The sequence below is a fragment of the Cricetulus griseus genome, chromosome 8 (assembly GCF_003668045.3).
Source record: "Cricetulus griseus strain 17A/GY chromosome 8, alternate assembly CriGri-PICRH-1.0, whole genome shotgun sequence".
NCBI classification, from domain to species: Eukaryota; Metazoa; Chordata; class Mammalia; order Rodentia; family Cricetidae; genus Cricetulus; species Cricetulus griseus.
In genome coordinates, this window is record NC_048601.1 from 23,175,360 (window position 1) to 23,187,644 (window position 12,285).

A 12,285-nucleotide genomic window follows, 5' to 3' on the forward strand; every position below is an offset into this window, starting at 1 on the left:
TGGGTTCTCCCTGAGCTACCTTAAAAGGTCTCACTGAGAACTCTCATGCTGCTGTCATGGAGGGCTTTCCTATGTCAGGAGATGGCCAGATTGCCTTGTATTAAATAATTGTCAGGAGAACCAAAACTGAAAGTTGGGAAGAATGAGTGTTAGACCCCCGAAAAAACTCAGGTATCAGGGGTCCCAGGCCACAACTGTGGTCACCACAATCTCCAGGAAGATTGGAGAGCTTGCTGCAAACTGCATGAGACTTTATTGTAATTTAACGAGCTAACTCCATGTTAGTTCGGGTCTTTTGTCCACTCACCATGGAGGTTGGCTACAAAAGACAGTTTGAACCGACTGTGAGATATCTTGTAGGGGAGTGTCTAGGGGTATGCACAGGCTCACGATTGGTGTGCCTCCAGGCTTGGAGGGATTGCCCTGTGTTGATTGGTCAACTGGTTGTTATGGCCCATAGGCCCTTCCAGGGTGGTTGTTATGCTCTGTGCGTCATTGCTGTGTGCTTGTCTGTAAAGTATACCAAGGGTCGTAAAGCATAGCGCCACCAGCTAACTTCTGATTGTTGCCTTGTGACGAGGCATGCACCTAACCTCTAGTGACTAAGACAAGGTCATAGTGAGCAAGTGTTACTGTCATGGCTGCTGAAATGGGGAGCTGGTCCCTTCATAAGGTTTTTCTTATCCTGTCCTTGGATGCTTAAAAAATTAGTGTGCTTCCTTCCATGGAAAACTTTTAAAGGATTTTAGCATTATATGACAGTTTTCATTGCACACCATGTTAGTAGTGGCTACATTAGTTTATTTATCCCTTTTACAGAGAAATATGCTCAACTTCATGTCTTTTGCTACCTTTCATATAATAATGGCTTTTATATTACATTAAAACTATTATCCCAATTTCTTTATTCTTTTGACAAATATATTTTGAGCAAGCACTACAGTACTCACTAGTGTAGGTGTTGGTGATATAGTCATTACTGTGAGCAGACAGGCTCTGCCTTCATGCTTGCCCCTCATAGGGGACAGTGAGCTTCCCTGTGTGATACGATGTTGTATTTCCTCTGCAATAGTGCACCCAGTTAGGAGCACAGATGAAAGACTAAGTCATAAAAACAACCATTAAAGAAAAATATTATGCTTAGTACACATCATAATTTTTCTTGGTATATGTATGGATATTATTCAGCTATAAAGCCTTTGTTTTTATTTATAATCTAATACAAACCACTACATTCATATCCAAGATATTTCTGTATTTTTCCTTTTTTAAGGAAAATTTTGATTGTGACCTCTTCTTAGCTATTCCCTAGCTAAAACTTTCTAAGTACTGAGATGGGCTGGATGAAAACACTTCTCTGTCCTAAAGAAAAGTGCTACAATGAACGCTGAAGTCCCAGGTAAAACAGACTGTACTCTTGATAACTGTGTCTGGTAAGTAAAGACCTCGCCAAATTATGTGACTCAGTTTGGTTATTTTTTAGTGGTTATGAGGTATACAGTATCCTGGTTTTCATTCTTTTTTTGAGTAATTTTTTCATTTACTTTACATACCAACCAGTTTCCAGTTCTCCTCTCTTCCCTTTCACCCCTCCTCCCACCTCTAGTCTAACCACTCCTCTTCCATCCAGAAAGGAACAGGCATCAGCTGGGCTGTGGTGGCACACACCTTTTATCCCAGCACTCCGGAGGCAGAGGCAGAGGCAGAGGCAGAGGAAGGCAGATCTCTGAGAGTTCGAAACCAGGCTATCTACAAGAGCTGATTTCAGGAAAGCCTCCAAAGCCACAGAGAAACCCTGTCTCAAAACCCACACCCACCCCCCAAAAAATAAAGTAGCAGAAAGGAGCAGGCCTCCAATGGGAGTCTACAAAACATGGCATATCAAGTTGAGGCAGGACCAACTTCCGCTCCCCCCATCCCAACCCCAGCATCAGTGCTGGGTGAGGAATCCCAGCATGGGGAATAGGTTCCAAAAGGCCAGGATGTGTGCCAGGCACAGGTCCTGATCCCACTGCTAGGGGCCCCACAAACAGAGCAAACTGCTCAACTATCCTGGTTTTATTACAGGTATATTGTAAGAGATCTAAGTAGATGACATCAGTGATTATCTTACTGTTGTTTTAAAGGATTCTCACCTGATGCACAGAGCAGTGAACTGAAGGTATGTTCCTTCTTAATTCCTTCGGGCTTGCAAAAGATAGAAATTTCAGACATGAGAAATTACAGTGTGTGCAAACACAAAGATGCTGGAGTCTTATTATTATTATTATTTTGGTTGGGGGTCTCAGCTTCTTTACTTTTGGGTCAGGGGCTGGAATTAGATGGGCTAATTTTCCGTCACGGCAGGAATGGCATAAACGTTTGAGAATTTGGGCATGCCAGGTCAAAAAGAAGGTTATAAGGAAAGACAATATAGACTAAAGAGGGGGTCATAATAGGATCAGAAGAAAGAGTTGGTGCTTAAGGAGACACACTGGCATAGCCCAGCCCCTCCCAGCTCCAGTTAAGAGAATGGGAAGGGAGAGACAACAGAACACACACTGATTTAAAAGCACCAGCTCGCCTATGCCATGAAGTGTCTCAAGGTCATGCATTATTATCTTTTATTTTTCATCTAAGCATAGTCAGCATTGTTCATTCTTAGCTCACTGTCAATCAAGAGAGGTTTCTCACCTCAACTATCAGGACTTTGACAACTGTGTCCTTTTTCCCGGTTTCAGGAACTGTGGCCACCTCAGAACCACAAGGCTCTGGGGACTGTTGTGCTTCTGCAGTCACAGAGAAGTTCACATTCCCTGAAACACAGGTAGAGCTGAGCTAAGATGTGCCAGGAACTTTGCCTCCTCCAAACCCCAAGATCTGCAAAGCATCCTCAGGTCTATGAGCAGCTCAAGGGGTTGTCCTGTATTTAAGAATGTGGTGAGCATGTGCCAGAAGCAGAGGTGACCCAGAGCTTGGGAACCCAATGAGAAGGAAGTAACTTAAGCAACCTTCCTACGAGGATGCAGAGGTCATGAGGGAGCAGAAAGGTTGATTCAGGTGTAGATTAGAAGAAAGGATATGTGATATGTAGGATTTTAGTTGGGGGCGTGGTAGGGGAGGAAGGGAGGGGAAGGGAACTGGGATTGTCATGTAATTCAATCTTGTTTGTAATTAAAAAACAAAAAAACAGAAAAAATAAAAATAAGGAGGAAAGTTATTGAGGGAAGGAATCAATGTTGACCTCTGGATTTAAACATGTGTGCATGTGTGTACACACATGATGCACAAAAATAAAAAAAAAGCAACCTTCCTACCTTCTTATTCTCTGTATAGAGCCCCCTTTGCAGAATTTTCACTTACCTAATGATTTGGGAGTTACCAACCAGGATTCGGTGTGCCTCCCATTGGCACAGAGGCAGTGAGAATCTTGGTCTTTTGCCACTGGGACAGCTGTGAAATCAGGGGAGTCTTCCAGCAGCACACCCACCTGTGCCACATGGGCAAAGAAATAGCAGAGATGTCACCAGAGAAGGACAAGGTATCATGGGTGGGTGGAGGTCACAGAAAGGGCATGGAGAGTAGGAGCGGGACACATGTGCCTAAAATGTCACATAAGCTGACACAGAAGGCTCACACAGGTTTCATATGCACACACCTGTCTAGAATTTTATTTAGCTATCATTATGTATTAGCTACACAAACGATTAGAGAGATAATCATATGTATATCTATGTATATTTACTTTATTTTGATGTCAAAGATATATTTACTGTGGTAGATTTTTAACTATTATATTAATGTATCTATCTATCTTAGGAAAAGAAAATACATTGTAGAACAATCTGCCATTTTATCCTGACAACAGCTTACTATATCTTTGGGGACCATATATTTTGATTGTATCAGGAGACCACATGGAATATCCTGCGGCTTTCAGTACAGTACGCGCTATTTGTATACTGGCAAAATCACATAATGCATTTTATGCAGTGTCCATATTGTTGAACAACTCATACATATATGAACACTCCAAGTGTGGGGATTTTTTTAAGCATTTGGAACCAGTGTTGAGGGTTCAATACAATTATTTCTCTCTTTATTCTATCTTTTCATTTAATTCTTAGTTAAATTTTACACACACTAGTTTCCCTTTCCCCTCTGGTGTTGCTTAATTGGAAAAGGTCTTCACCCGGATGCATGTAGGGAGGTAGTTGAACACAGTGGCCTTGAGTGTGAAGGCTTCTCCACGGATCACAGAGTAGGGCATCGTGAGCTCCACGAAGAAGGGCTTGAAGGCTTGGAGAGATACCACAGGAGAGAGGCCAAGGCCGGTGTCATTGGACAGGCAGAAGACTCCGGCCTTCCACTCAGTGATGGTGTCAGGGACTGTCACCTCCATTTCAGTCACTCCAGATGAGCTAGGAGAGTGAGAGTGTGAAGCACAGGAAGTTAGAGTGTGAATGATTTATTTCTGAGATTGTAACAAAGAGTGTGAGCTAAAGCCACCCTTTGAGCCCTTCAAAGGAGTCATAGGAATCGAACGTCTTTCTGTAGTCTTGTTTCCCAACTCAAATCAGGGCTTCATGACACCTCAAAGTCTGTATGATAGTGAAAATTTGAATATAGATTTGAAGTTGTGTGGTGATACATTATTTAAGATTTAATAAATATTGCCTCGAGTGTCAGAAAGCAAAGCCACCTACACTACTTAACTGTAGAAGCTAGGCAGCAGTGGCAAAATCCTTTAATCCCAGGACTCAGGAGACAGAGGCAGATGGATCTCTGTGAGTTCCAGGTCACCCTGGCCTACACAAGAGTGAAGAGTAACAGAGCTCATGCGTTCAATCCCAGGATAGGGAGGGTGAGGCAGGAAAATATGGTTGGGTGGAGAACAGAATAGAAGCAGAGGAGACAGCAACTGAGAGTTTTTGTCTCTGAGGATTCGTGGAGACAGGATTGCTCTTTCAACCTGAGGTAGAGGTAAGATTTACTGGCTTGACTGCTTTGCTTCCCTGCTCTTCAACTTCAAGCTTGAATTCCAATATCAGTCTCTGGGTCTTTTATTATTCATGTTACATATTAGCGTCTGGCAAGTTGTCTCTAAACTCTCATTTCTGAAACACTATATGACAATTTTATGACTTATATGGTCTACTCCAAGTAGGACTGCCTCACTTATTACTCAATATGGTGTTCCTGAATGTTTTTAAGCATCAGAGAGGTATGATAATTTTACATGAATTTTCTGGGACTGATGGAAACACATATATGTTATAATTGATGGGTTGATGTGCTATGGTCTTCTGAATTAGCCATTTCTATTGTTTATGATGGAAATTAGAGAAGTACTAGAAGACAAAGAAATAGAATTTTCATAACCTGCCTGAATCCTTACTTTACTTACTTTACTGTGACTAAATCCCAGATCCAGGTTTCAGGAAAATATTTTCGAATGGTCTCAGTGACTAGCTCTTCTTGTCCTACTTCTGGCTTGGTTCTTGAGTCTCCTTCGTTAGTCACATCATCGAATCCCAGAGAAGGCACTATGAAGGTTCAGTGGAAGACCTGAACAAAGCACTGAGTACATGGACACAATGTGCAGCCTAAATGTAGCTTAATTGTCACTTTCCTCCTGGCTGTTCAATGCTATTACAATGACCCTGGAAGTGAATCATTGAATCTCTCAATTTGGAGGAGAGTGGCTAACATCTTTGTCAAAATCAGAAACCATGAAATCCTGGAGAAAACATCACCCATGTAGTTGGGTTGGATGGTCAGGGAATGCTTCCAAATGTAATGTTACGATGGAGGAATGAAGATCCGTAATGCTACTTCCCAGACAACAGATCCTGTGGCTACAACGAGAATCTCTTCAGACTAGAGCTGAATGACAGCTACATTATCAGCATAGACATTCTTGGAATGCCTTTAATTTCACTAGATTTCTAGATCTGCAGGATTATCCCATTTTTTTAAATTAGTATCAATGTAAATAAAAACTGAAAGAGGTATAGGTACAAACTCTTGGATCGCAAATCCACGCAATGGAAAAGTCCATATAGAGGTTGTAGTTTTGTATGTTTTTGTTGCTATTGGTGATGCAAAGGAAGTTCATTACTCAATAGTCCTAGCATTTGCTTGGATTTGTATTGGTGAGAAATGCAAGGTATCAAGGTCGAGACACAGGGTCTGTGCTCTGCTTCTTCCATGAACAAGTATACATGCTAATTCAGTCAAGACTTCACCTCAGTATCTCCCAACTGAATCTCACCATTGAAAATCTTTCCACCTATTAAAATACACACACACGGACAGCTTCATTTCTATGGTTCCTTCTCTGTGATGGGCACAGACTGCAATCCATCTTTCTATTACTCAGTGATTCCTAGTGACTAAGTTCTTCACTCTTTACCTTAAGCATCTACAGGGAGAGTTGCCCAATTTAACCACGGTCTAGGGTAGTCACAGTGTCTTACGTCTTGTTGCTTTTAGAAATTTGTGGTGATCTTTTGATTTCTTTTCAAATCAGTATGGGGGAAATTAATACTTCTCAGGCAAAACTATGTTTTATTTTATGTTAACATACATGAAAAAATAAATTTTAGTATTTAGAATAAATACTAAATAATAATAGAATATAAATATAATGAAACAATAAATAATAATGAAAATAGGGTTTCACGACTTCAAGTTATATTGCAGAAGTATAGTAATAAAACCAGCATGGTACTTGCATAAAAATAGACATGTAGGTCAATGGAATAAAATACAAAATCCAAATAGAAGCTCATGTAATTACAGCCATCTGATAGTTGACACAGATGCCAAAACACACACTAGAAGAAAGACAGCATTTTCAGACATGGTGCTGTGAAAACTGGATGATCACATACAGAAGAATGGAAATAGACCACATCAATGACACTGTACAAATCAACTCCAAATGCATCAAGGATCTCAACATGAAATCTGAAAAAGCTAGAAAAGAAACATAAGCAGTAACCCTACAAAATAAAGGTGCAGGAAAGGTCTTTTCTAAATAAGATCCATTCATTTCTAAATTCAGGTCAATAATTGGCATTTGGGTCCTCACAAAACTGAAATGGTTCTGCACAGCTAAGAAAACAATCAACTGAGTGAAATGGAGCCCACAGAGTAGGAGAGGATCTTTGCTGTCTGTACATCTGATAGAGGACAAACATCCTGACTATAGAAAGAACTCAAAAAAATCTATATAAGAGTTAAAAAAAACAATTTAATAATTGGCTGTAGAACTAAACACAGTTTTCAAAAGTAATAGAAATATATTTAATAAGTGTTCATCATGCTAGCAATTAAGGAAATCTAAATTAAAACAACTTGAGATTTTATCTCACCCCAGTCAGAATAGTCAACAAAACAACTGACAACCAAATTGGAGAGGGTGTAGGGGAAAGGGGAGCTCATTTGCTGAGGGTGGGGATGCAAACTGGTGCAGAGACTCTGGAAGTGACTCTCATGCCAGGAAGAGGGAAAGGTTTAAGATGGTTAGTGCTGGTTGAAGACAGAGTGAGAAATCACCCTTGACTCAAGTGCTTTGCTTTACCGTCCTCACTCTGTGCCTGGTTTTTCCTTCTGGTCTTTGTCTCTAACACTTAGGAAATTCTCCTCACCTGTTAGTACATGTCTGCAGAAGTTCTTCACACTTCACACAATGAGTCTCTATTGCAGTAACAACTGCATTTTGTCTTATCTGTCTAACACTGAAGGAAAAGCCTCTAATCTTTAACTTCCTTTTAGTACCACCATACATTTGCGGACATTTTGCTCAGGTAAGTTTGAGTTCTTTCTCTCTTATTTGGATACTATACATGCTCTACAATATTATTTTATCCCTTTTGATAAACAATTCATATTGATTTTATTCTGAAAATATATGCTGATTTGTTATTTTACCTGCTACTGTAGGGTAATTGTCACCATATGAAATACAAAATTTACGATATTTGATCTTCAAGTTGGTGAATGCCTTTAAGCCCATGTCCTGGAAAGAAAATTATTAAATCAAGCAAATTATCTCAAAATTCTGAGAAAAATCAAAGTGTATAAAAATTATAGGAACTAATTGGGATATAGTTTCAGATGTTCAAGTAGAATTCCTATTCAAATAGTTTTGTTCATGCTACTTACAGAGTGTGTTGAGAAGCACAAAATTCCTAGTGAGGCACATGTGCTGGCCTTCTTTCTGAAACAATGCCCTGTTATTTTAAAAAGTCACTCACCGCCTTGCACGGTGGCACATGCCTTTAATCTCAGCACTTGGGAGGCAGGGACAGGTAGATCTGTGTTTCGAGATATTTGATTACACTGTGTGAAGATATGTCCCTATGATTGATGTAATAAAAAGCCAAACAGCCAATAGCTAGGCAGCGATAATAGGCAGGATTTCCAAACAAGGAAAGTAAGTAGGAAGAGGAATTTAGGTAGGAGGGGTGGGGACAGCAAAAGAAAGAAATGCCAGGGGCCAGCTAGCCAGAGAAAGCGGGAAAGCAGGACCTATGGAATGAAAGAAAGGTAAAAAGCCCCAAAGCAAATTGTAGATGAATAGAAACAGGTTAAATTAACTTATAAGAGCTAATGGGACGAGCCTAAGATAAGGCTGAACATTCATAATTATTAATAAGTCTATGTGTCCTTATTTGGGAACTGGCTGGTGAGACAGTTGTTACAGATCTCTGTTAGTTTAAGGCTAGACTGGTCTACAGAGTGAGTGTCAGGAGAGCCAGAGCTATATAATGACAGCCTGTTAAAAAAAAAAAAACAGAAATAATAAAAAAAAGCCCCCTCATCCAGCCTGTGCCTAGACGGAGCCCTTTCCAAGATGCAAATTTTGGAATGCTTGGGTTTGAATCCATGAACCACCACAGGTAAGGTGGGTGGTCTGCTGGTGATTTATATCCCTGGCCTGACTCTGGAATTCTTTACCAATACAACATTTCATTAAACCCAAATAATTCACAGAGCAGAACATTAATGGGCAATCTGGCTTACCTTCACATAACCGTAGACATCCTTCTCATCTGGGTGCAATAAGACTTCATCTGTGGGATTGTCAGTCCACACACACAATTCTAGCTCTTGAAATATTTGGTCTGGAGTTGGGATGTATTCAGTGTTCCGAATCTCTGGCAGGTTGTATATCTGTAAGAACAGGGGACAAGGGTGCCTCTTTCTTGGGTTTTTGTAGAAGATACTCATGAAAAGAAATGGGTCTGTTTGATCACTGGAAATTCCTTCTAGAATGTTCACGGATCCCCAAACAAGGTTTTCTAAATATTTCCTGTTGAAGAGTGCATTATTCTGAAGGTGTTCACAAGATGTAGAAAAAGACTAAACATATTCCACTTATTAAAAAGAGAGTGTAAATCCTGCATATTATTTTTGAGAATGATGTGTTTTAACATAATTTAATAAAAAATTAAACATTTAGAAACATGCTTACACTATATAAACCATTCAATAAATACAAAACACTGAAGTTGTATATTTCAGCCTACTGGTATACTATAAAACAAACAAACAAAACAAAAGTTGAGTTAGTCAATATGTAGATAACCTGAAGAGACCTGAATGAAGATTTCTTTACAAATTTTCCTAAAATTTAGGGGAAAAAATTCAAAACAAAACAAACACACCCAAGCCACCTCCATCTTTGATGGAAGGGTTCGTTCAACCCTTGAAACTGCAGTTCGTGGAATTAGAAAGAGGTAGAGGGCCTGCAGGTGACATGTCCGAACAGAAGCGCATCATGGTTTAGTGGCCATTGGAGACGCTGATGACATACAAGCAATTTTGCCAGACTGCAGGGAACCCAGCCTGGGCATTGGAGGTCAGGAACCCTAAAGGCAAGGGTAGGTGGAGATGTGTGAGGAAAACAGGAAGCCAAAGCTTGTCAACCCAGGATGTTCAGACCCTGTGTCTCTGAGACATGAAATTGTTCTTGGGACAGGGTAGTGACTCTGGGGGAAAAAAGCTTACAAACTGTCTTTTCCCTTTGGTGGCTTCTCTCTAAAGAGCAGACTGACTTACTTATAAAGCAGCAACCCAGCCAGTCATGTGACAGACAGCATCACCCCAGGACAGACCACAGGGCCAACCTCAGTTCTCTATGAATAGACACGCAATTCTTCTGAAGAGTTCCAGTGTCAGTGACAGACACCAACATGAGCAGAGATAGGAGCTTTAAGAGAAAAGAGACCAAAGCAAAAAGAAAGGAAAAAATAAACAATATACCATTCTCAAGTGATAGGAAACATTGTATCCACGCAGCAAACTCAAGACTATCTAAAATCTAGAGCAGGAAAAAATAGGTTTGGACATAAAGATAATTTGCAGCAAAATATTTAAAAATATGAAAGGTACATCTGAAGGAAATAGCTCAAAAAAATAGAAAACCTCCTTCAGCAAATCCTATGGAACTAGAAGAAACCATCCTGCGTAAGGTAACCTAGTCACAAAAAGACAAACTTTGTATGTACTCATTCATATATGAATTTTAGACATAGAGCAAAGGATTACCAGCCTACAATCCTCTTAACCAAAGAAACCAGGAAACAAGAAGGACTCTAAGGGAAAAATGCATGGACTCCAGAGAATGGGAAGGGGCAGGATCTCATGAACTAATTGTGCCCATGAGGGTAGGGGAGAGGGAGCTGGCAGAATGTGAAGAGGAGAAGAGGAGGGGAGAAGAGAAAATGGAGGAGCAGAAATGTTGATTTGGGGGAAGAATAGAAGAGAACAGGATGAGAGATACCATAGCAGAGGGAGCCATTATCGGTCTGAAGAGATATCCGGCACTAGGGAGATTTCCAGAGATCTACAAGGATGACATAAACTGACAATCTAGGCAATGGTGGAGAGGATACCCTAAATGCCCTTGCCCTATGATGAGAATGATGACTACTTTATATGTCATCATAGAGCCCTCATCCTGTGGCTGATGGAAGCAGAGGCAGACACCCAAAGATATACACTGAACTGAACTGTGGAACCCAGGTGCAGAGAGGAAGGAATGACGATCAAAGGGGTCAGTACCAGGCTGGTGAAACCCACAGAAACAAGGCCTGAACAAGGGGGAGCACATGGACCCCAGAATGCTGTCTGGGAGGCCAGCACAGGACTGATCCAGACCCCTGAACATGGATGTCAATGAGGAGGCCTCCGCACTCTAGTGGGACCCTGGTAGTGGATCAGTAGTTTTCCCTGGTGTAAGAAGGAACTTTGAGAGCCCATCCCACGTGAAGGGATGCTCTCTCGGCCTGGACACATGGGGGAGGGCCTAGGCCCGGCCCAGGACGATGTGGTGGACTTTGGGGAGCCCCCGTGGAGGGCCCTACCCTGCCTGGGGAGTGGAGGGGATTTGGGGTAGGAGAGATATGGGGGGTTAATGGGAAGGCTGAGGGAGGGGAGGGAGAATGAGAAGGGATTGATATGTGAAACAAGCTTGTTCCTAATTTGAACTAATAAAAAAGAAAAAAGAAAAAAATCGAAGGACAGTTGGGGTAAAAGAAAGATATTAGACAATTTACTCAATATTCTGGAGATCAGTTATGAATAAAAGACCCGAAGAGATGCCAGAGAGGAAATACTGAACAAATAGGAAGATGTAGAATTAATGGCATCGAGCATCATAACACTATGTCTCCAGAGTTCTCAGGGAACATGATTTCTTAGCTGACGGTTTGCCCCTTTTCAAAGTATTAATTATTACCATAAGTTAGATACTCATAGCACCAAAAGAAGTTCATCTGTGATTCCCTCTTTATCAGAACAGTACTGCACATGCTGAATACCCCAGGGAGGCAGCACCCTAAAAGGAAGTCAGAAAATAGTGAACCAAACAGGGAATTTTGAAGGGACTCCCCAAAAGAGGGGTGAACACCTGGACTGCAGACATGGTCCAGGATGAGAGCAGGGTGACAGAGAACTCCACTGGGGACAAGAGTAGAACTGAGAACTGCCACAGACACTAGAGAACTGAAACCAAGTGAGGAGGATGACCCTAAAGCAAATATGAAAAGGAATGATTAAATGTCATGACACATGAATACAAATGAGAGGAAAGATGACCACAGCACACTATCTGACTCAATAAGGAGCCATATTTTCTGGTTATAGAAAGAAAACTCTCTACAGATTTTACACAGTAATCATATAGTTTTGAGGGCAAGATGAAGACAGGAAGGGTCTGTCTAATCAGCTTCAGTATACAGCTACTTTATAGTAAGAAGAATGAACAGATGATGTTAAAAATGAAGGAAGGCC

General features: G+C 40.9%; 1 protein-coding gene across 1 annotated transcript in view; it reads right to left on the reverse strand.

Annotated features, from left to right (window-relative positions):
- Positions 1-12,285, reverse strand: part of LOC100772039 (murinoglobulin-1-like) — a 55,197-nt gene that overhangs the window by 11,769 nt on the left and 31,143 nt on the right. The window contains exons 16-22 of the mRNA XM_035449024.1: positions 9,013-9,162; positions 7,918-8,005; positions 5,387-5,525; positions 4,172-4,400; positions 3,343-3,469; positions 2,674-2,795; positions 2,136-2,187 (exon numbers count right to left, since the gene is read on the reverse strand). Coding sequence (XP_035304915.1) covers positions 2,136-2,187; positions 2,674-2,795; positions 3,343-3,469; positions 4,172-4,400; positions 5,387-5,525; positions 7,918-8,005; positions 9,013-9,162 — 907 coding nt within the window. The remainder of the gene's footprint in view (positions 1-2,135; positions 2,188-2,673; positions 2,796-3,342; positions 3,470-4,171; positions 4,401-5,386; positions 5,526-7,917; positions 8,006-9,012; positions 9,163-12,285) is intronic.